This window comes from Artibeus jamaicensis, unplaced genomic scaffold (genome assembly GCF_021234435.1).
Source record: "Artibeus jamaicensis isolate MK-2021 breed Jamaican fruit bat unplaced genomic scaffold, CSHL_Jam_final contig_793, whole genome shotgun sequence".
Classification (NCBI taxonomy): Eukaryota; Metazoa; Chordata; class Mammalia; order Chiroptera; family Phyllostomidae; genus Artibeus; species Artibeus jamaicensis.
The window spans coordinates 10,605,979-10,628,747 of record NW_026521975.1 but is presented as its reverse complement, the minus strand read 5'-3'; the positions used below and the strand labels follow the sequence as shown (position 1 = coordinate 10,628,747).

The 22,769-nt window shown below is 39.7% G+C and overlaps 1 protein-coding gene across 1 annotated transcript; it reads right to left on the bottom strand.

Moving 5' to 3' along the window:
* On the bottom strand, positions 1-19,111 carry DYNLT2B (dynein light chain Tctex-type 2B). Its single transcript, XM_037147411.2, has 5 exons — positions 18,914-19,111; positions 15,870-16,003; positions 12,707-12,776; positions 3,490-3,553; positions 1-139 (listed from the first exon to the last, which is right to left on the bottom strand). The coding sequence occupies exons 1-5, from the start codon at positions 19,042-19,044 to the stop codon at positions 92-94; spliced, it is 447 nt and encodes a 148-aa protein (XP_037003306.2). The 5' UTR covers positions 19,045-19,111; the 3' UTR covers positions 1-91.
* Positions 19,112-22,769: the final 3,658 nt, after the last annotated feature.

Below are 22,769 nucleotides of genomic sequence, written 5' to 3'. Positions count from 1 at the left end.
TGCCAACTTATGTTTATTTTGTCAAGATATTTAACAATATAAAAAAGTCCATATTTCTTCACAGTCCTATCTTTTCTCAGAGTTCAAAGGTTCAATAGTAGAAACAGCCGAATGCTGCCACGACACAGAATAAACTGTCCTACAAAACAAACAAAACAGAAAACACACACACAAATCCAGAATGTTAGAATGCATAGTTAGATTTTCTAAATGTAGAAATAAACTACAAACTAATGAACTTTATACAATACATAGTCATAAAATAAGCATTCCCATTTTTCCTGATTTATCAAAGAAATAATATATGAAATGCTTTGAGTTTCTTAAAGTAAATGTATTACCCACCCCAAAGAACTATTTTATATAATAAAAATAATAAAACTAAATAAAATAACAGCATTTTTCATAAATTCTGGATAGTGGTAAAAAGTATCTGGATGTTTATTGTTAATTTATAAAGTTCATTTGTCCATCTTTTAGCTCAGAATCAAAATGCTTTCCTGATCCCAGTTAAACTGTTTAAAATACTTAAAAAATTTTTTTTCATTGACCTGAGAGGGAAAGAGGAAGGGAGAGAAAGGAGGAGGGAGGGAGAGAAGGGGGAAGAGAGAAAGGGAGACAGAGAAACATCAATTTGTTGTTCCACGTATTTATACATTCACTGGTTGCTTCTTGTATGTGCCCTGACCGGAGATAGTATGCACAACCTTGGTGTATTGAGATGATGCTCTAACCAACTGAAATATCCTGCCAGGGCTTAAAACACTTTTTAGGTACTTCTTATAGGAACTCCACCTACCTCACTAACTCCTGACCTTCTTGAAAGGTTTTCTTAGGCTCCGCCAAGGAAGAAATGCCAATTCGCCGCAAAGTTAGGCAGTATAGAGCTTAATTGGAGTTTGCACGCCCCAGTGAGGTTACCCAGCCCACAGAGTGGGGCCAGGAAAGTTGCACCCAAGCAGGGAATGTGGTGGGGTTTATTTTGGTTGGCTGTCTTCGTGGGAGCTGGGGATTGGTCCCCTTTGAACAAAGTGGCAATATATCATTGGTGGTTCTCCTAGGGCTCAGGTTGCTATGCGGATAAAGCCCGCCCTTTCGGCTCTTTGGTTTGACGTCAGCCATCTTTTCCGGGTTGTGGTTCAGCTGCCATTTTGTCTTACCCCGCCCATCCTGACACTACTGACCTCACCTACAGTCAGTCCCAGGGTGATGAGAGAAACTCTGAACTCAAGTGCCCTATTATTAACCAAAAGCAAAATTCTTTGGTTAGCCCAGTTCTCTGGCTCCTTGGGTGGAGTAACTGTGAGCTGTGTTCTATAACAGTACTATCTGAGGTGACGGACCTGTTTTTGTTTTTGTTTTTGCTCTAATTTCCAACCCCTCATGCACTAATACTTTTGTAAAATACAATAAAATAAATAGGAAAACAATTTAAAAAACATACAAATACAAGCTAAATGTTTTATTATTAGGTTTAATGGACATAAAATTACTTTGTCAAATTCCTGTAAGAGTTTCTATACCCTTACACTCAATTTATGTCCTTACCTCATCAAGGACCTGTAACGAATGGCACTAGTCTGTGGACACCACTTTGATTGGCACTGTTCTATAGTGTCACCCAGAGTTCTCCAGCAGGATTGAGCCAGGTTATCCACAGCAATTATCAGCTCAAGAGCATATGTCTTTCTCTCCCCTCTCTCACTTCCTCATCCTCTACTAGTGCTTCCTGGGATCTTCTCCCAAATAATAAATTACTTTAAGTTCTGAAAATAACACCTAAACACTCAACGAACTGGACTAAAGATACAGTACACTAACTCAGCGAGCTAAACCACGCTCTCAAAAATGATTTTTAGATACTTCATCCACTAACCCTGTGTTCTAAAACTCAACCCTGGCAACTTTAAGTAATAATTGATAACTAAAGTTTTATACTATATATCTGTCAATATGAGTATTATCTGGCCCCAGCTGTTTATAAGCTCTCTACAGGCAATAGCCATGCCTGTCTTATTCCTCATTTTATTCCTAGTACCTCCAGTACAGAGATTGGCACATAATGGGAGCTCAGAATTAGCTGTTAAATTTGTATTGTATAAGGACTCAGGGAAATACAAAATTTTAACTTCCAAAACGCAGGAAAAACTATCACCTTAACTTGACCCTTTCCCCAGAGACCTGATAAATGAAGGTTTACATAATACTTCCCACCATTCAACCCCTGATCCCTCAGGTAGTTGAGCATAATATGAAACTCTGATAGGACCACAGAATTTTACAGCCTAAAGGTACCTTAAGATCTATTACACGGGCAGCTTTCAAATCTGGCAGTAAGCATAACCATGTGGGGAGCATTTTTTAAAAATTCAGATTCACTGATCCAACCCCTAACTTATTTGATTAGAATCTACTTGAGTACAGTCCCACCATCTCTGTATTTTAAACAAGTTTCTCAAATAATTCTTAGGCAGCCACAGCTGGTCTTTGGGAAAATACAGTACAGTTTCTTAATGTTACTGATACAATCAAACAAAAGTCCAATCACTTACCTAAAGTCATTAATTACAAAGTTACAGAGCTGGAATGGAACCTCTCTTCTAATTACTCCAGTCCAGTTTCTGTTCTACACTACTATACTTAATTCTGACTCTACTAATTCACAACCTCAGAGATTTGGATAGAGGAATCAAGTATAAAACATTATTAAAATTTATAAAACATTTATGTCAAACACTTAACCCATGTTTAAATGAAACCTCTTTTAAAAAAATTCCTCTTTTTTTGCCTAGTTTTGAGAAATAGCTTTAAGATAAAGTAATTAACCCTGGCTTGATGGCTTAGTTGGTTGTAGCATTGTCCCATACACCAAAAAATTGTGGGTTCAATCCCTGGTCAGAGCACATACCTAGGTATCAGGTTCAATCTCCCAGGCAACTATCAATGTTTCTCTTTTACATTGATGTTTCTGATATTACTTACTTATTTACTTACTTACTTATTTATGTATTTATCTCTCTCCTTCTCTTTCCCTCTCCTCTCTCTCTCACTCTCTTCCTTCCTCTTTCTCTAAAATCAATTTTTAAAAAATATATCCTAGAGTAAGGATTTTTTAAGAAGATAAAGTAATTAATTTGGTTACTGGAAGAAAAATCACCTTTGCTCATGGAATCCCTGCCACCCAAATTTCTTTGCAGCTTAGCAAAGTGCTATGTTTCTATTAGCACTAAACAATATCCTATTCCCAAATTAAAACTTGTGAAGAGTTATATCATCTGTACACATCTGTATCCTTGCCTATAAGCAGCACACTAGGTTTCTGCTTTAGTAACACAAAAGAGAACAGTAAAGTTATCTCATCTAGACGGAGTCTAAGATAAATGTCTAAGATTAAATTAGAGTCCTCGCATCTCAATAAATATTAAGTAATTTCATTTGAAATGCTCCTGTCTCCTTTGAAAGGAAGAAGGGGTTCTCAAATAGACTTACATTCATGAAAATGTCATGAGTGTAGTTGTCAGTGTCGGCATCCCAGAAACAGCGAGCGGCCATACTGAAAAGTCAAAGGATGGAGAACTATCAGCAATACGACACAGATCTGAATCACATATATCTACCAGCAGCAAAAGTTTTCCTTGATAATACATTCTTTTAGATCAGTGCTCGGAAACCTTTTCACAGGTTGGCAAACAGAAAAGCCTATTTTACAACAGAGAATACTGGGTAAACCAAAAGGGACTGGAGTCACATATAAGGTTGCTTGCAATGGGAGGTGACCAGCCCAGGGATCTAGCAGCCTCAGACTCTGACTAGCTGTCTAATGACTAAAGGGGTTACTACCTTGAAGTCTTTGGTATTCTGTGTGGGAAGTTCTGTTATATAGATTACTTCAGCTTAGATATCTGTGTGTGACTTTTAAAGGAAATAACACCTCAGACTTATGTCCAGTATTATCTCTACAGGATGTTATGCTGCCTTTAAATTCTCAATTTGGCCATTCCCCTCTCCAGTTCTGGGGTAAGAAAAAATGTCAGTCAGAATAAAAAACAATTAAAAAATGCAAACAATTTAAATTCCCAGTAGTATGAGATTGGTAGATGAAATTAGGGTATTTCTTGGCAATGAAATTCTATGCAGCCATTAAAGATTTTTTTTTTTACAAAATAACTCAAGAACATGAAAAGATGTTTACAATATAATATTAGGTTTCAAAAGTAATTAAAATGTTTTACATTTTTTCATTAAATATATATGTATGACTGGTCAATAACACTGAGTGCTTACTTTGTGCCAGCCTCTGGCGTAAGTGTTTAACATGCATTAACTCACTTGATCCTATGAGGTAGATACTATTACTATATCCATTTAATAAACATGAAAACTGAGGGTCAGAGAAATTAAATAAACTTGTCCAAGGTCATTCAGATAGTAACTGATAAAGCTTCACTTTGAACCTAGGCAATTTAGCTTCAAGTCTGTAGCAAAGGATATACAAATACCATATTACATTGCTTCATTTTTGAAACCTTTTAAAAAAGTTTTACATAGACGAGCTCCCCCTGACCTAATATTTTACACATTCTTAAATAAAGAAAATGCTACCTATTTCCAAGCTTCGAAAGTAACTATGAAATAATGTCAATCTGCTTAATTGATCAATCAATAAGTATTTATTTAGAGTTCTGCCCAAGATAGAGGCGTAGGTAGAAACCCTTTGCTTCCTCGAACAACCAAAAGGAGGATAACAACCAATCTGAAGTAAGTCCAGCATTTTGATTACCAGAAGTGCCAGAAAACCAAACTGCATGGAACTCTGACAAGCAAGGAATTAAAGCAACAGTTAACCAGACCAACCAGACAGGTAAGAAAAGCAGATGGAGAGAACCCACAGCAAGGTGGTGGACTCTGCAGGCAGGGAGGGCTGGAAGGACCCAAGGTGAAGTGGCAGACTGTGTGGGCGGGACTGGCTGAACAGGAAACTGAGACTCAGAGCTGGCTGTGGACTACAGCAGGGTTGCTGCAGTGGGAGAAACTCTCAGTCTCACATACTGGTTGGAAAGTGGGACAAGAGCAGAGCAGGTGAGCTGCTTTGTTCCCTCTTTGGCCCCTCCCCCACAGGCAGTGCCGCAGTGCCACAGTGCAGCAAGGAGAGTTGCTCTGCCCTGGTGAATACCTAAGGTCCCACCCCCTCAAAACTTAACAGGTGTGCTGAGACTAAGAAATAGGGCCTAAATGAAAGAACAGAGCAAAACTCCAGAAAGAGAGCTAAGTGGTGAGGAGACAGCCAACCTCTCTGATGGAGAGTTCAAAGCCCTGGTAATCAAAATGCTCATAGAACTGATTGAGCTTGGTCACAAAATGAAAGAACGAATGAAGGCTACCCAAAGTGGAACAAAGCAAAATATTCAAGGAACCAACAGTGACAGGGAGGAAACAAGAATTCAAATCATCAATTTGGACCAGAAGGAAGAAATAACATTCAACCAGAACAGAATGGAGAAACAAGAATTCAAAAAAATAAAGAGAAGCTTAGGAACCTCCTGGACGACTTTAAACATTCCAGTATCTGAATTATAGGGGTGCTGGAAGAAGAACAACAGCAAGAAATTGAAAACTTATTTGAACAAATAATGAAGGAAAACTTCTCCAATCTGGTGAAGAAAACAGACTTCTAGGAAGTCCAGGAAGCCCACAGAGTCCCAAAGAAGTTGGACCCAAAGAGGAACACACCAAGACACATCATCATCGAGTTACCCAAGATTAAAGACAAAGAGGCAATCTTAAAAGCAGCAAGAGAAAAGGGAAAAGTTACCTACAAAGGAGTGACCATAAGGCTATCAGCTGATTTCTCAAAAGAAATTTTACAAGTAAGAAGGGGCTGGAAAGAAGTATTCCAAGTCATGAAAGGCAAGGGCCTACATCCAAGATTACTCTATCTAGCAAAGCTATCATTTAGAATGTAAGGGCAGGTAAAGTACTTCCCAGATAAGGTCAAGTTCATATAGTAAGGACTTGGCATCACCAAACCCTTACTATATGAAATGTTAAAGGGACTTATCTAAGAAATTGAAGAAGATCAAAAACTATGAACAGTAAAATGGTAACGAACTACCAGCAAATGAACCTAAAAAAAGAAAAACAAAAACTAAGCAAACAGCCAGAACAGGAACAGAATCAGAGAAATGGGCATCACATGGAGGGTTCAGTGGAGAAGGGGAGGGGAGAAATGTGGGAAAAGGTACAGGGAATAAGAAGCATAATTGGTAGGCATAAAATACACAGGGAGAGGTCAAAATGGTATAGGAAACAGAATTCAAAGAACTTACATGTACAACCCATAGATATAGGTTGGGAATACTCTGAACACGAGTTCTCCCCTAGTAGGGTGTTTGCCAACTCTGGGCACATGGCAAGAGGCTAAGAATATAGGTTTTATTGAGGTAAAGGACCAATTACTGAGGGAAAAATAAACCATCAGGACTGCTGGCAATCTTGCAGGGCTAGGGAGAAAAAACTGGAGACCTGAAGGACCAAGATCCCTGTAAAAAAGAAGAGAGCAGAACTGAGCCTTAACATTACGTGGTAGGTTTCTCCTCAACATGTGCTGAACTTTGAAACTGCGTACGCAGGAACCTAAAAAACTAAGTGTGGTGGGCAAAATAATAGCCTCCCACCAAGTATGTCTATGCCCTAAACCCCAGAAGCTAGGAATATGTTATAATACATGGCAAGAAGGGTTTTACATATATGATTGAGTTAAGGATCTTGGGATGTAGAGAGTATCCTGGATTATCCAGGTGGGCTCAATGTAATCACAAGGTCCTTACAAAAGAAAGAGGGAGACAGGTGGGCCAGAGTCAGATATTTGAAGATAGTATGCTGCTGGTTTTGAAGATGCAGGAATGGTTTATAAGCAGGAATGCAGGCAGCCTCTAAAAGCTGGAATAGGCAAAAGAATAGATTCTCCACTAGAGCCTCCAGAATTAATACAGCCCTGCCAGACTAAACACCTTGATTTTAGTTTAATTAAACCCATTTTGGATTTATGACCTCCAGAACTGTAAAATAATATATTGTGCTGTTTTAAGCCACCTGGTTTGTAATTTATTATAGCAGTAATAAGAAATTTAATACACTAAGGAAAAACACTCTGAAATAAGAGTAGTTTTATGCTGAGGAAATTAGGACTAAAAGTCAATACTTGCCGGAGTGGATTTCAAATGAATACTTCAGATTCTTGGTTGGGAGCTCTGGAGAGCCATCTTCAAGAAAGAAGGGTGAACTGAACATAGAGCTTTATCAAAACTGGAATCCAACCTAAACTCAGCTCAGGACCCCATTGGATTAAGGTAAACAGCCCATACTCTATCTCACAGGTGGCAAACACAAGGCCCTTGGGCCAAATCCGGCCTCCACCTTGTTTTATCCCGCCTGGCACCTGGTTTCTACCAGGCAGCAGTGCTGAGCTCTCGCTTAACTGTAAATGGGTTTAACAGCAGATTACACACAAAAGAGAATTAATCAAATAAAAGACAGGTCAATAGAAACGTGTCCAAACTGAAGCACACACACACACACAAAAAAACCCCAAAATTTACTCAAGAGCATAAGAGACATGTGGAATACAGTAAAAGAGATATAAACACATGTAATTGGAGTCTAAAAAGGAGGGCAGAGAACCAAAACCGGAAGTGATATTTTAAAAAGACAATGGCCACACTTAGCACCCAGATCTTAGTTTCTAAAGCCATTCTCCAATAAATTGAACTAGGGCTTCTTGGAGATATGGCTGATTTTAGGCTGGAGCAGGGAATCTGTAATATGGATTATGTGTAATATGCATCTTATAGTGCAAACAAATAAGGGAGTGCTAAAAAAAACCCTCACAACAGTAGAGTATGTCAAAGGGACACAGGAGTTAACTGAAAGACTTCAAATGGTCAAACCGGAATAATTTGAGCAATAAAATAAAGTAGTAGATTATAATCCATTACTGAATAAATTAATTAATTAAAAAGAGATAAATCTGTGAGCAATTCCAAATAATTTATGTATATATTCTGCCTTCAAGGACATAGATCATAACTCCCTGCTCTATAACTGTGGGCTTCTTTCACTCCTACTCAGAGACAGACCTACATGTTCCAAAGGGATTGTGTGGGTGGTCAGGGAGAACAAAGAAGCTAAATACCAACAGACCCTGGTGCCAGGGTGAACCAAGAAATAGATAACTTCTAGAGCTCCTTGCCACAGAGTAAGAAGTAATGGAAGCTCTGTGAGTAGCCTGAAACCTCTGGACACATTCCAGAGTACATCCAAGAAAAGAGGAGTCTGGATCAAAGATCCAGACTCATTCACTCAGAAGTTCAACAGGTAGATTAGATTCAAGACGGAGTCAGCTCTGTCCACACACTAAGAATTTCCCCAAACTGACACAAAAAATATTCAAGGAGCTCTGACAACCCTAAGATGAATGAATTAAAAGAAAATCATATACATCACAGTAAAATGACAATGAGAAAAACATTTTAATGTGGCTAGGAAGAAAATAGACATACCACTTCCGAAGGAAGAGTAGTAAGAGTTACAGCTGACTACGGAAACAATGGAAACCAGGAGACAATTTTAAAGATATTTAATCACATCTTTAAAGTGCTGAAAAAGGAAAGGCACATATCTTTCCTTCTATCTCTTTCCCTTAAGGAATGTAAATGTAGTACTGTGCCATTTCAGCCATGCAGATGAGGACACAGCCAAGCGACAGAGAGGAGCATCTCTGTCCTTGACACCTGTGAGGCACCGCCAGGCTTGGACTCCTACTGGTCTAGTATGTTTTGAGAAGAGAAATAAACCTTATGTTTTGTGGGTTTTTTTAAGGAAAAGAAATAAAAAGGATCAGGAGTTAAAATGAAGAAACTACCAATGGCAAAAGACACGACAATCTGAACCTCAATAAGGATAATAACCACAATGGATTTAAACATAGCAAATATATTTAACAACATGCGTTCATAGATAGAAAAAAAACTCATTAGTAACCTTTGGAGGACACTGGAGAACCAATTCATTATTCTGAAAATTATTAAACTTATCCTTTCTTTCCTATACAAACTATACCTCGCTGCAATGAAATAGTTGAAAGAAACATGATTCTTAATAGAATTCCAGCTAATAATCAAAGAATAGTAGAACTAGAAGATCAGCATTTTGTAATGTCTGGGGAATACTGGATCTAGGACAGGCTGCTAAAACCATTAATGATAAAGCTGCTGGCGAACTTTATAACAGATGCATCTACCTGACAACATCTGAACTCCATGACCAATCTTAACAATTAAAACAAGGACCAACCAACCAGACATTTTGTGCCTCCTAGTGAGATGCAATAGGATGTATACTAAACACCTATGTAATATCCTTCCCCAAAACCCAAACCTCTCACTAAGACTATATTTAACTACTTAGACAGAAGAAATAGGAAACAATACCATGGGAATACAATCAGCAAATGTCAGAATATAGGGCTCTCTACAGGACAAACCACCCAATTTCTTCAACAAGTAAATGTTAAGGTAAAAAGAGAGAGAGAGAGATCAAAAAGAGGGAAATAAATGATATATTAAAAGAATTTAAGAGATGTATCAACCAAATATAATGTGTGGACTTTGGATCCTGATTTGAGCAAACCATAAACTATATACATATATACACATACATACACATACAGTACACATATATATACAACTGGGGATATTTGAGTGTGAACTGATATTACATGATATTAAGGACTAACAATATTTAGATGTGATATTTTATTATGTTAAAGGGTCTTTATATTTTAGAGATATATACTATTGTATTTACAGATGACATGGTATGATGACTGGAATTTGCTTCAGAATAATCTGGTGGGGCAGGGAGAGTAGGTGGGTGTATAAATGAAACAACATAGGTATGTATTGATAACCTTTGAAGCCCAGTAATAGATCCACGGGAATTCCTTAGTCCCTACACATTTGCATATGTTTGAAAGTTTAGACAATCAAAATTTTAAAGTGGGGTGGGGGAGGCCTTGTATTCCAAGCTCTAGAGTTGGGCCTGATCCCATTTAACCAAGTCAATTGAAAGGAGTTTATACTTCCACAGGGTTTGAAATAAACTCTATATAGAGTTTGTGGAAAGAAAATAAGGTGCACTCTTGGGAGACTGGTCTGGCATGCAAAGTGAATTGTAGAGGAGAGAGATCAGAGTCAAGAAGTGCTGATAAGGGGCTGCTCAGTAATCCTGGAATCCAGGTTACAGTGCACGGCAATGGGAGAGATTAATGGCTAACTAGAATAAAAGAAGAACCCTGGTAATACTGTGAGAGACAAAGAAATTAAAATGACAAGCTGATTTAAGGAAAAGAAGGAAAAAGACATTTGGAACTCTTAACATTTTGAGTCTGAAGTGACAGAACAGTAAAGTGTTTCTTAGTGAAACACTTACTGTTTCTGTGGTGAGAAAATCTTCTGAAGCCTTTAAGAAGATGGTGGTGAAGAGTACTGTGCTAGGAGTCAGAAGGGTGGATTCTATTAATAACCCTACCACCAGCCGTATCTATAATTTCAAGCAAATCATGCTGAATCTCCCAAGTGTCATCAGAAAATAGGAAGACTAGACACTAGAAAATATTGGATTGACCAAAAAGTTTGTTTTTTCCATAAGATGGCTCTAGTAGTGCTTAGTTGTCTTTAACTTCATTTGAAACAATTTTGTTAGACTGTATTGTGACAGCTGTCATATCAGCATGAATTTTATTAAAAACTTATCAAAATTGGTGAGGTTTTGTGCAGCCATTTTAACATTAAAGATGGAAGAAAATACGCAACATTTTTCAGCATATTATGCTTTATTATTTCAAGAAAGGTAAAAATGCAACTGAAACAAAAAAAATATTTGTGGAGAAGGTACGGTGACTGACTGAACAAGTCAAAAGTGGTTTGCGAAGTTTTGTGCTGGAGATTTTTTGCTGGATGGCTCCACAGTTGGGTAGACCAGCTGAGGTTGACAGTGATCAAACTGAGACATTAATTAAGAACAATCAAAGTTATACAATACAGGAAATAGCCAACATACTCAAAATATCCAAATCGGTAAAGTTATTGGTGAAATGAAAAATGTGTCTTTTATTTTACAGAAAAAACTAAATGAACTTTTTTGGTCAGCCCAGTATCTGCGGTCCCGTTCAAATCTAACTTTCTATAGTGGAAATTCTCAGTCATAATATCTACAAGGTATTTAAAAAATTCACTCAACAAGTATTTCAGTACTTTCTTACAAAATACTATCATGCAAGACACAAATGGTAACAGCAGATTAACACTATGGCATAGGAAAAGACAAGAAATACATATACTGAACCTCACCAATACAGAAATGATAATTTGAGGTCATGAGAATGAACGAGCTCATTGAGAAAGCATACAGAAGAGCAGAAGAATAAGAATTGAGCCTTGAATAAAGCTGACAGCTGGGGATCCAGGGCATAAAGAAGAACCAGTGAAGGAAAGAGAATAATCAGTTAGAAAAAAGGAAAGAAATAAGTTAGGTAAGTCTTGACATCAGGGCCAATAAAACCAAAGTGAATTTTAAGAAACAGAAGCCCAGGCCATTACAAGAGCTAAGAAAGACCTTTAGATTTGCTAATAAGGAGGTCTCAGACAATTTTAAAGTAATTAATTTTGGATAATGGTAGGGCCAAAAAAAGCAACAAGAAATATGGAAGGAAATGTATATACATAATCCCATACTTTCTTTGGGAACATATACAAGGTCTGTCTGGAAAAACTCCAGCCATTATCAATGTGACAAGGATGAATTGCACAACATTGATGTAATCTGGCAGCCAAGGAGAGTGGAATGGAATGTGCATATGTGAACAACGATGACTTCACTGTACTAGTCAGTGGAGGTGGTAGATGCCATTGAGTGAGCATGTGCACTGTGTGGCTGTCGTGTTCAAAATGACTGAGCAAATAGAGCAATGAATCTGTATCAAATTTCACATTAAGCTTGAACATTCCTCCGCAGAAACTATATGGATGATTCAGAAGGCCGAAGCTATGGGCAACTAGTGATTAGCAGCTTCATCATGATAATGCACCTGCTCATGCATCACATCTTGTACAGAGTTTTTTGGCAACACGTCAAATCACCCAGATGACTCAGCCCTGCTACAGCCCAGATTTGACACCCTGCAACTTTCTGGCTTTTCTCAAAACTAAAATCATCTTTAGAAGGAAAGAGATTTCAGACCATTGATGAGATTCAGGAAAATATGATGGACAGCTAATGGCAATTGGGAGAACTATGTGAGGTCCCAAGGTGCCTACTTTGAAGGAGACTGGGGCATCATTGTCCTATGTACAATGTTTCTTGTATCTTTTTCAATAAATTTCTTTGATTTTCATAGTACATGACTGGGTACTTCTGCACAGAACTCATATACATAAACCCAAAAGACCTACTAGACCGCAGACACTGTGAAAGTGAATTACCCCACGGAGCTCACTTGGACTGTGGACCTCACTGTTCAGCACCAGGATCTCTTGAGTTTACAGCTGCATTATGTTATACTGTCCTTTCCTCTCACTCTTGAAAAGACACAATCTTACTGAATCATCAAGAGGATAATAAAAACAAGAATGAAAAACCAATTACTCACAATACTCCTTCACCTCTTTGTTCTCCAATCACTACTTGCACCACCATTTTATATCTGTCAAATCCCATTTCTAGAAAGAAAAAATTAGAAAGTTATCTATAAGCAAATATATGGTAAAATTACTTAATGAAGGTGCCTGAAAAGGAACATAAGTGTTCAGTCTATAAGCATGTACTGAGCATGACAATAAGCCTGAGAGTCAGAACTGAGGAAAAATTCTAATTGTAAGCTTGTAAGTATGTAACCTTAGACACACAAAATCCTGAAAATTCTCACTAACAACAAATCTAGAGAGAAGAAAATGAATGAGCATCTTTATCTTCCCCATTTTCTGACCAATGAACACTAGAAACAGTAACAGCGAAATGTGAAATGGGCAAAGTTGAAACACAGCCCACTCTCTCTGATGAAAGTAAAATCTTCAGTATTATACAGTAAATTAGGCAAACACTCTGAACACTACAGGTATCCACTCAGGATACTTAACAAAATCTCAGAAAAGCCCTGACCAGTGTAGCTCAGTTGATTGGGCATCATCCTGTGCAGCAAAAAAAAAAAGTCACCAGTTCAAATCTTTTTTTATATACATATTTTTTTTATTTTAATTGTTGTTCAAGTATAGTTTTCTGCTCTTTACTCCCATCCCAGCCCACTCCCCTCAAATCTTGATGAGGGCACATGCCTGGGTGTTGAGTTCAGTCCCTGGTTGGGGCACGTATGAGAGGCAACCAATCAGTTGTTTCTTTCTCACATCAATGTTATTCTCCCTTTCTTTCTCCCTTCCTCCCCTCTCTCTAAAAATAAATAAAATAAATAAATAAAATCTTTAAAAAAAAAATCTCAGAAGTCACAGCCCAAGTTACTCTTTTAAAAATACTGTACATGGCTTGGCTGAGCTTCCTCCTTTCTCTACCCATTTCTCTTCCTCCTTTTCTTATACCCATGCTTTAGCAGTATGGCTAGAATATTAAATATTTAGCCCTTAAATCATAGTTCTGGGAGAAAAATAGTCTTAAATACAGTGGGAGGAGAGTTTAATAAAAAAATCACCCACAGCACATCATAACAAAATAAAAAGAATCTGAATAGCAATATGCAAGGTACAATAGCAAAAACAAAAGAATAACAAGAAAGAAAGAAACATATTGTTTAAGGGGAAAAATCAACCTAGGAGTTATATAAATCAAGAAACAAAGAAATTCTTCACAACTGATTCACAATATATAACAATGTAAGCTCTTAAATTCAATAAAATAGGAACTCGATCAGATTATAATACAACAGAAAGATAAAAAGGGAAATTGAAACTCCAGGAAACAAAGAGAATACCCGAAAAATAGCAATGTAGGACTAATAAATTTAAAATGGTAACAGACAAAACGGACACAACTGAAAACTGAATTACTGTTTTAAAATGACCACAAGAGCCCTGGCTGGTGTGGGTCAGTGGACTGAGCACCGGCCTACACATGGAAAGGTGGCGAGTTGGATTCCCAGTCAGGGCACATGCCCAGGCTGTGGGCCAGGTCCCCCAGTTGGGGGCATGAGAGAGACTACTGATCTGTTTCTTTTGCATACTGATGTTTCTTTCCCTTTCTTTCTTCCTCCTTTTCCCTCTCTAAAAATAAATAAAATCTTTTTAAAAACTTTATGTGTACAGTAGTACCCCTTATCCACAGTTTTGCTCTCTGCAGTTTCAATTTCCCATGGTCAACCACAATAGAAAATATCAAATGGAAAATTCCATAAATAATACATAAGCTTTAAATTGTGAAACTATCTGAAGAACATCATGAAATCTCACACTGACCCACTCCACCCCGCCCAGGCCTGGAACCATTCCTTTGTCCATGGCACCCAGACTGTATTCAATACCCACCCATTAGTCACTCAGTAGCCGTCTCCATGATCAGATCCACTGTAGTGGTGCTGCAGTGCCTGTGTGCAAGTCACCCTAACTTTACTAAATAATGGCCCAAAGCGCGAAAGTAGTGATGCTGGCCGTTTGGATATGTCACAGAGAAGCTGTAAAGTGCTTCCTTTAAGCAAAAAGGTGAGTACAGCACAACATGACATTTTGATAGACAGAAAGATACCACCACATTCACATAACTTTCATTATAATATATTGTGACAAATGCCCTATTTTATTATTAGTTATTTTTGTTCATCATACTGTGTCTAATTTATTAATTAAATTTTATCATAAATATGTATGTATAGTAAAAAGCATAGTATATATAGATTTTAGTACTACCCATGGTTTCTGGCATCCACAGGGGATTATAGAATACATCCCCACAGGTAAGGGAAAGCCTCCTTATCTGTGGGGAAATATATCTGTGGACTACACTGTCCAGGTTTATTACAATGAAAATGCATTATTATTACAGAGACATTTCTTCTCTCCAAAAAAAATTTTTAAAGGACTTTTCTGATGGCATAACGTTTTTAATAAAAGAGAGACCAAGACACAGATAAAGAACAGGCAGGAAAAGCACAAGATTTGCTCTGCACATGTGCAGTGTGGCAAGAATGGAGGGCTGAGTAGGACGAGTAGTAAGGATTCAGCTGGAAGGACTGACCAAGGTCAGACTAAAAGGGTGCTGAATGACATGCAGAGAAATTGATACCTTGGTGGGAAAAAACAACCAAGAATTTTGGGGGGAAGGAGCTCCCATACTTCCTGGATTTTCTGCATACTTGGGTTTCCTGAATAGTGTGGTTCCATACAATGTGTTATTTCAAATCTTTATTCCTTCCCACCATATGCAAAAACCTATACAAGAAGTTACTAAATAACTGAGAAGACTAGACATTAAAGAAAAATGTGTCTTTAACAGAATGCACATTTATGTCCCTTGTTCAAAGATGGAGAAGGAGCCCTGGCTGGTGTGGCAGTGGATAGAGCACCTGCCTAGAACCAAAAGATCCCGGGTTTGATTCCCAGTCAGGGCACATGCCTGGCTTGTGGGCTGGGTCCCCACTGGGGTCGTGCGTGTGAGAAGCAACCACACATTGATGTTTCTTTCCCTCTCTTTCTTCCTCCCTTTCCCACTCTGTCTAAAATAAATAAATAAATCCTTAAAAAAAAAAAGCTGGGGAAGGACACAAATGGATAAAACTCAACGTTTGAAGGGAACAAGTCATTTCTAATTATTACCTTTTAATTTATCTTTAATATTTTCTGATAAACGTTTTGTGAGCTGAGGCATTTCCTCTGGAGAGTATTCAGCATTTGCCAGCTCTTCCTTGAGTACAGCATGGATACAGTCTTTAACCACAGAGGGTCTGAACCTGAATGAAACAGTTTGAAACAACTAATTAGTTAACTACAAAACCCCACTTACCTTCACAGCTCAAATTCCTCCAGCTTTTTGTCATTAGAACCCTTTAATCTTTCTTTTTCATATTATTATAAAAGTAATTTAAAAAACAAGTTAAGAAAACAAATCTTATCTCTTCCCTGAACTTCAAGTCACATATTCTAACACATATTCCGCCCAGATGTCTACTAGGCAACTCAAAGTTGATACATGCAACACTGAGCTTCTGATTGTCTCCTTTCCCCAAACCAGATCCAGCCGCAGTCACTTCCATCTCAAGTCAGTGGCAACTCCATTCTTCCAGATGGTCAAGCCTAAAACCTTGGTGTCAGTCTTGTTGCCTATCTCTCTCACAGCCCATATCCCATTCATGAGCAAATATTATCAGTTCTACCTTCAAAATAATCTAAAAGTCAATCACTTTCATCACCCAACCCCTATGACCTTGCTCCATGCTACCATTACTGCTTGCCTGCCTGGACTACAATGGCATCCTAACAAGTCTCTGTGTCTGCCTTTGTCCCCAAATCCCGTTCTCAACATAGCAACTGGACTGGTCCCATTAAACTTAATGTCAGATCATGACACTCCTCTATGCAAAACACCCCACATAGTTCCTACATCACTCAGAATAAAAGCAATAACCTAACTGTGATTTGCAAGTCGCATTTGACCCACCCTACCAAACTCTCTGACCTTCTTTCCTACTACTTTCCCCCTAGTTCTCTCCACGTGGGCCCCACAGGCCTTCACGATGTTCTCTAACCACACCAGGCATGCACACTTCAGTGCTTCTGCACTTACTGCCAACCTCTGCCTTTACTTCAGTTTCCCCCTTGATGCATAGCTGGCTCCCTCACTTCTTTCAAGTTTTTAGACAAGTCACTTTTCTGAGGCACCCTCTCTAAAATTTCAAACCACCCTCTTACCATATCACTTTATATCTCTTATTACAATCTGATACACAGTGTGGTCCATTTATTTATCTTGTTTGTTGTCCTTTACCCTAGCTAGCCCGTAAAGAGGACAGGAATCCCTATTGCTTAGAAGAGCACTCAGCACACAGTAGACAATAGATTTTTTTGAAGAAAGAGATCATTGAATAAATGAAGGCAGAGAAAAAAATCTTCCCTAATTTCACCATCCTAAAAATGCCATTAACATTTCCATTGTATTTCTCATATTTTATAATTCTAAGTCCCTTTTCTGGCATATATATTCTAAAGATGATTTGTCTATCATGTGCCAAGTCACCAGAATGTTTCAAGTTTTCTGAGTTGATAATGTGGTTTAATATTTGGTAGTACTAGTGGTCCCTTACTACATTTTAACAGTATTTTCTTTGGTCTCTTGCCTGTTTTATTCTCACAGATGACACTTCAGAGTCATTGACAAACTTGTAGGATTTGATATGTTCAAAATGTGGTCTACCTATTAATAAACATACTTTATCTGGCTCTTCCTTTAAGCCTTTTTCATTCTCAGTAAATGTTAAAAGTTTTTTTCAAACATGTCCTAAATCATTCCATAGGATTATTCTCACATAATACATATATTTTGTGAATCATGCTCTGTACTGTTTTACAGCAAAAACACAGGCAAATGACATGCCATACATTTAGAATCTTTTACAAAGATAACTGAACACATCTGTTTTTTTAATGTCCATTCCACCCATCAGAAAACTGCTGTGTGAAATGCTCGATCACATTATAACCAAAGTTCCCGGCTTCTGAAATTTGCCAACAATCTGGTTTCACGAAACATAGGAGGGGCTTGGGAAATCTTTTACTTAAAATTTTTTTTAATCTCGTGGAAATGAAGTTAGTGATGTAGCCTACAGACCTAATAGACTGTCCTCTGCACTCTTCCGTGTGCCTTAATTTTGGGAAGGTATGAGGGTAGCCTAGCAGGCAAAGGGCCTCCACATATGAGGGACACACACAAAAAACCCCCCCACAAAACTTATTTATTAAAAAACTGTGTATTTATTCCTGCATGTTTTAAACTTCGGTCACCTTCAAAGTACTCTCTCCCCTGCAATACACCTACCAACACATCTTCCCCACCACTCAAAACAGTTTTTGAACTCAATGATTTTGATGTCTTTTTGTGCTCCTGCCATTTTTTGTTTCACCTCTTCCACATCTGCAAAATATTTCCCTTTGAGAACTCTTTTCACCCGGGGAAACAACAAAAAAGTCACTCGGGATGAGATCAGGTGAACAGGGAGGATGGGGCACAGGGGTCATACCGGTTTTTTTGGTAAAAACAAAACAAAACAAAACTGATGAGCACTCAGCATTGATGTGGAAAGGTGCGCTGGTAAATCATCCATCATACAATGGGCAAATGGTTGAGTCTTCAAAAGTAATTCACTGAAGCCAAACACCCCATCTCATAACAATGCCAGTTGGTACACGGATGCAGATGGGTTCCTAGAACAGTCACCTAGCCAGGGAAGCCTGTACTACAATGGGCCCACCCTCTAGGAGATAATTCCGGTTTTGTGAGTGGGTCCCTACCCTTGAGGAGGAGTAAGTTGTGCTGGCACACGTATGCACACAGCAACCTTCAAAAAGATGTTTGTTTCCTGCTCCTCTCCTTTCCATCCATTCCCCTTTCCCCTGTGCCCACGTCCTGGGTCCCCTAGGCCCGAACCAACCACCCTCACCCCGCTCCAATACTGCAAGGACAGGTAGGGTCCTCTGCTGCCCCCTGCAGCTTAAGCCCAAGAAGGACAGCGCCCCTCTCCCCGCAACTCGCCCCTCCTTCATCAGCCCTCTCCAGCCACCCGCCAGCCCGGCCCCGCTGTTTTGGCGGGGGCCTTCCCAACACCCACTCTCGCAAGTCACCCCACCACAACCCGTCTGCTACCCGCCTTTGCTGGAAAATGGGCCTCAGAATATAGGTGTTCTCTGACTCCCCAGAGTTCTTCTCGGTCTCAGGTAACCCGTCGCCTGCAGAGTAAGACGCGCCTACACCAAAGGACGTAAGAGGCGCCGAAGCCATGGCCAGAAAGATAAAAGCTCAGAAAGGCTTCTGGGCCCGGTGTATCTCGCGATGAAGGCCTGGTGCGTTGCTGCACTAAGCTGGGAAACCGTTGCCAGGGCAACAGGGCCGCCCTTAGCCGGGACTTGATGCGTGCGCACCACTGCTGGGCAGGAACTGGTCCAGGGGGAATGACTAACTTCGGCAAGAATTTATGTAGTTCTGTCTGGTTTACAAAGTACTTTATTAGCTCTTATTAACCGCGCTACTGGCTTAAGTAATTGATACCGAACCTGAGGCCCATAGAGGTCCAAGAACGCACAGCTAGAGAGTGGCAGGGCCCTGACTGTAATTAAAATCTTCAAATTGTAACCTGAGGGCCAAATCCAACCTTCGTCTTGTTTTTTGTGCAAGTGGTGAACAGGTTTTATATTTTTAAGTGATTGAAGAAAGTCAAAAGAAAAATCATGTTTCATGGCTGGTGAAAATTACAGGAAATTAAAATTTCATTGTCCATAAATAAAGTTTTATTGTAACATAACTATGCTCACATAGTGTCTATGGCTGCTTTTGCTCTGTGTTGGCAGAATTGACTTGTTACAACAGAAGCCTTCTGGTTCTCAAAGTCTAAAATATTATCTGGCCTTTACAAAAAAAAATTTCAGTGCCTTGCTCTAATCTATAACTGGCAACCTGCAATTTCACCAGCCTCACCCACACCCCCAGTTCCAGTGCAAAAATCAGAAGGAAGATACTTAGGGTGCATTCCCTGCTAATAAACACCAGTCTCTGGTCCTGTTTTATGAGGCTGTAGTATCCTGGCCTCTACCAGCCTCAAAAACTAAGAAGAGAAATTCCCCCAATATTCATCCAGGCTTCAACAAATTAGAACATGTGCTACTGTAACACCCAAAGGGGGTAGTTTCTATAAAAGCACACTTTGGCAATTTCTACTAGAAGCCAATTAATTTTACTATTCCACATTTTGTTTTATAAAGTGTTTTCTTGTTCATATTGCCTGCATTGGGCTTCCCTGACTCCAGAAAGCTCACTTCACCCTCACCTTTCCAGTCCACCTTTCACATTGCCCCCTTTGTCACTGGTCTGCTTAGAACCTTATGATGGCTCCCTAAGGCTGTCCCACCAGAATTCACACTTTTTTGCTTGCAGATAAGACCCTTCATAATGATCTGGCTGCATTGCCAAACCTTCCTCCTGGCACTGGCCAGCAGAGTGGAGTTTGTGCAAGGGCCACAGGGCCAGGTGTGCACCTAGCACCAGCTCAATGCTGCCTTAATCATGCCCTCTTTGCTGCCCCTTGGTTCAGCAGCACCAACGCCATCTCAAGCTGGGTCACCAATTTACGGACCAGTCTGGTCCCCCTGCCTGGTACAGAAGTCCAATGTCTCCTAGAGGCAAATAGTGTGTTTCCACCTGGCTGTTTCATCAGCCCTAAGAAATCATACCCCTACGATGCAGACTTTCTCTCATCCTTAATGAGGTCTTCATCTATGTTTCTCTCACCCTATCTACTACGGTTCAGCTGAAAACACAGAAGAGCCGGTGCATAATCCAATTCAATAAACATTTTTACGCCATCTGTACTAGGCACTGGAGATACAAAAAAATGAATAAAACCCAGGCCTTGCTAAAGTCCTCACTAAAGAGTGAACAGATTCGGCTGGGAACAGTGGGCTAAACTAATTATTTTTAAATGGAGGGTCACTTGCTATAACAGAAAGCTGAAGGACAAGCCTATTCCAAAGATGGGCCTACTCTTCTCTGAGCAGGATTACAAACAAAGCAACATTTTCTTCACTCCAGGATGATGTTTTAAAAGGCACGTGCAAGATAAGAAATGGACATCTTTTCTTCTTAATAAAATGTTTATTTAACACTGTCCTGATAAACAGAGTAGCATCAGCCTCTCTGCCCAAAGGTTGGTTGGAAGTCAAGCCAAGAGCCAGATGTAGATTTTATTTGGGGAGAAAAAACCAAGGTGAAAGCCCACTCTGAGGGTGAGGTGGTCCTGGGATGTAAGTAGAAGGAAGGGGATGCAGATGCCTTCCAGAATCTCACAGAGGGCAGCCATGTGTAGAGGTCTATGGTAGACTGAGTGCAGAACCCCCTCTCCTCTGCTGTCGTCTTCTTTCCTCATTGCCACTCCAAGGTCCTTCTCCCTCTTCACCACAGCCCTTTGCAATCACGGTAAATTGAATTGTGCAGAGAGAAGGTAAGTGAGCTGTTCTAGCTCATCTCTAGATTCAAAGACATTGAACCCCTCACCTGGTGGGATTGAGAAGGGGCTGTCAGAGTTACTCTCAGACTTCTGTTTTTGACCTTGTGCACTTTGAGATCTATGAATGTCAGCAGCCAGCTATAGGAAGATCTTCCCTAAACGTGCAGAATCTGAAGGAGAGAACAATTGGCCTGAGGCAGAGGTTACAGATACTGCCTTTTGAAGTCCCATTATGGTCTACAATAATACCAGTCTGAGGTTCCTGAAAGGATGGAAGAGGCTCAGGCAAGAGACAACTCTTCACTGTGAATTGTCTTACTGCCAAAGACTGATGTTTCTCACCTCAGTGTTCTGCTGAGCTATCAGAGTAGAGCTGAGCCAGGATGGGGACTGTGAACCTGTCATGTGTGTGAGTGTGCATGAATATGTGTATGTGTGCCTAACATGTCCAAACCTAGGCATAAATTATCTTTAAATTCTCCATTAAGTAGGTGGTGGGCTCATTACCTTTTCCCTGAAGGAGAAGCTCCTGTGAATCAAGGCACATCCTAACCATAACCCTAAAACTAAATCAACCAATAGGAAAATATGAGACAGACACAGGCAATTCTTCTTAGGTGCTATACGTGGATATATGATGGGGTATCTGGACCTTAGGACACCCTGTCTACTCAATAGGCTGTTGGGAACCACCCTGCCTGGTTTCAGAAGCTATAACCCCCCATGGCTAAGGCTGAGTGAAAGACCTTCGGGCCATAAACCACAAAGGAGACAAAGCTTATCTCTCTGGCAGAGGCGCCACCTCTGCCCCTGTTACTTTACCCTGCTTGGCCCTGGGCGGATGACTGGTTAGCCAATGATGGGTAAGATTTCTTAAGGGAGAAATGACCTAAGACAGGCATGGTCATTAAGGGGCCCTCAGGGGAAGACTTGGGGGGCTATAGTAAAAGGAGGTGATGGACCCTCACCCCTCAGCTTTGACATAGCCTGAGTCCTCATTCTGTCTTCGAGAAGTCTCCTAATCTCTTTGCTGGCTTACTTCCCCTGCCTGACTTAAGGCTGAAACAATGCTGGAGGGCGGTGCAGCCCTAGGCAGGAACAGGCAGTTCCCAGCTGTGATTAGGCCTAAGAAAGAATGCATAAAATCCTGTGAAACCTGCTTTGCTAAGACTGCTCTCAATTTTCTGATAAGGGTCCAAGCATGAAATGAGTTTGTTTTCCAAAGTTTTATAGCCCTTTAGCTAACTGACCCTGGCTCAGAATAAGCCCTCAATAGTTCTTTGAATGTTATCTATTGTTTGGTCATTACTGCCTGACAATGATTGACAAGCTTTACCTGTACTCGTATGCAAATTAAACCCAATAAAAGCCTATTGAGGGACAGGCTCCTGGCCCTTCTCTTTTTTTTTTTTTTTTAATATTTTATTATTTATTTATCTTTAGAGGGGCGGGGGAGAAGGAGAGAGGGAGAGAAACATCAATGTATGGTTGCCTTTTGTGAGTCCCC

What these genes read in the sequence shown, in the direction of transcription:
- DYNLT2B (XM_037147411.2), bottom strand. Translation starts at nt 19,044, where the DNA reads ATGGCTTCGGCGCCTCTTACGTCCTTTGGTGTAGGCGCGTCTTACTCT. An exon ending in AGGCCCATTTTCCAGCAAAG is followed by an intron (nt 16,004 to 18,913) that starts GCGGGTAGCAGA and finishes TGTTTCATTCAG; the next exon opens with GTTCAGACCCTCTGTGGTTA. An exon ending in CTCATGACATTTTCATGAAT is followed by an intron (nt 140 to 3,489) that starts GTAAGTCTATTT and finishes TTTGTTTTGTAG; the next exon opens with GACAGTTTATTCTGTGTCGT.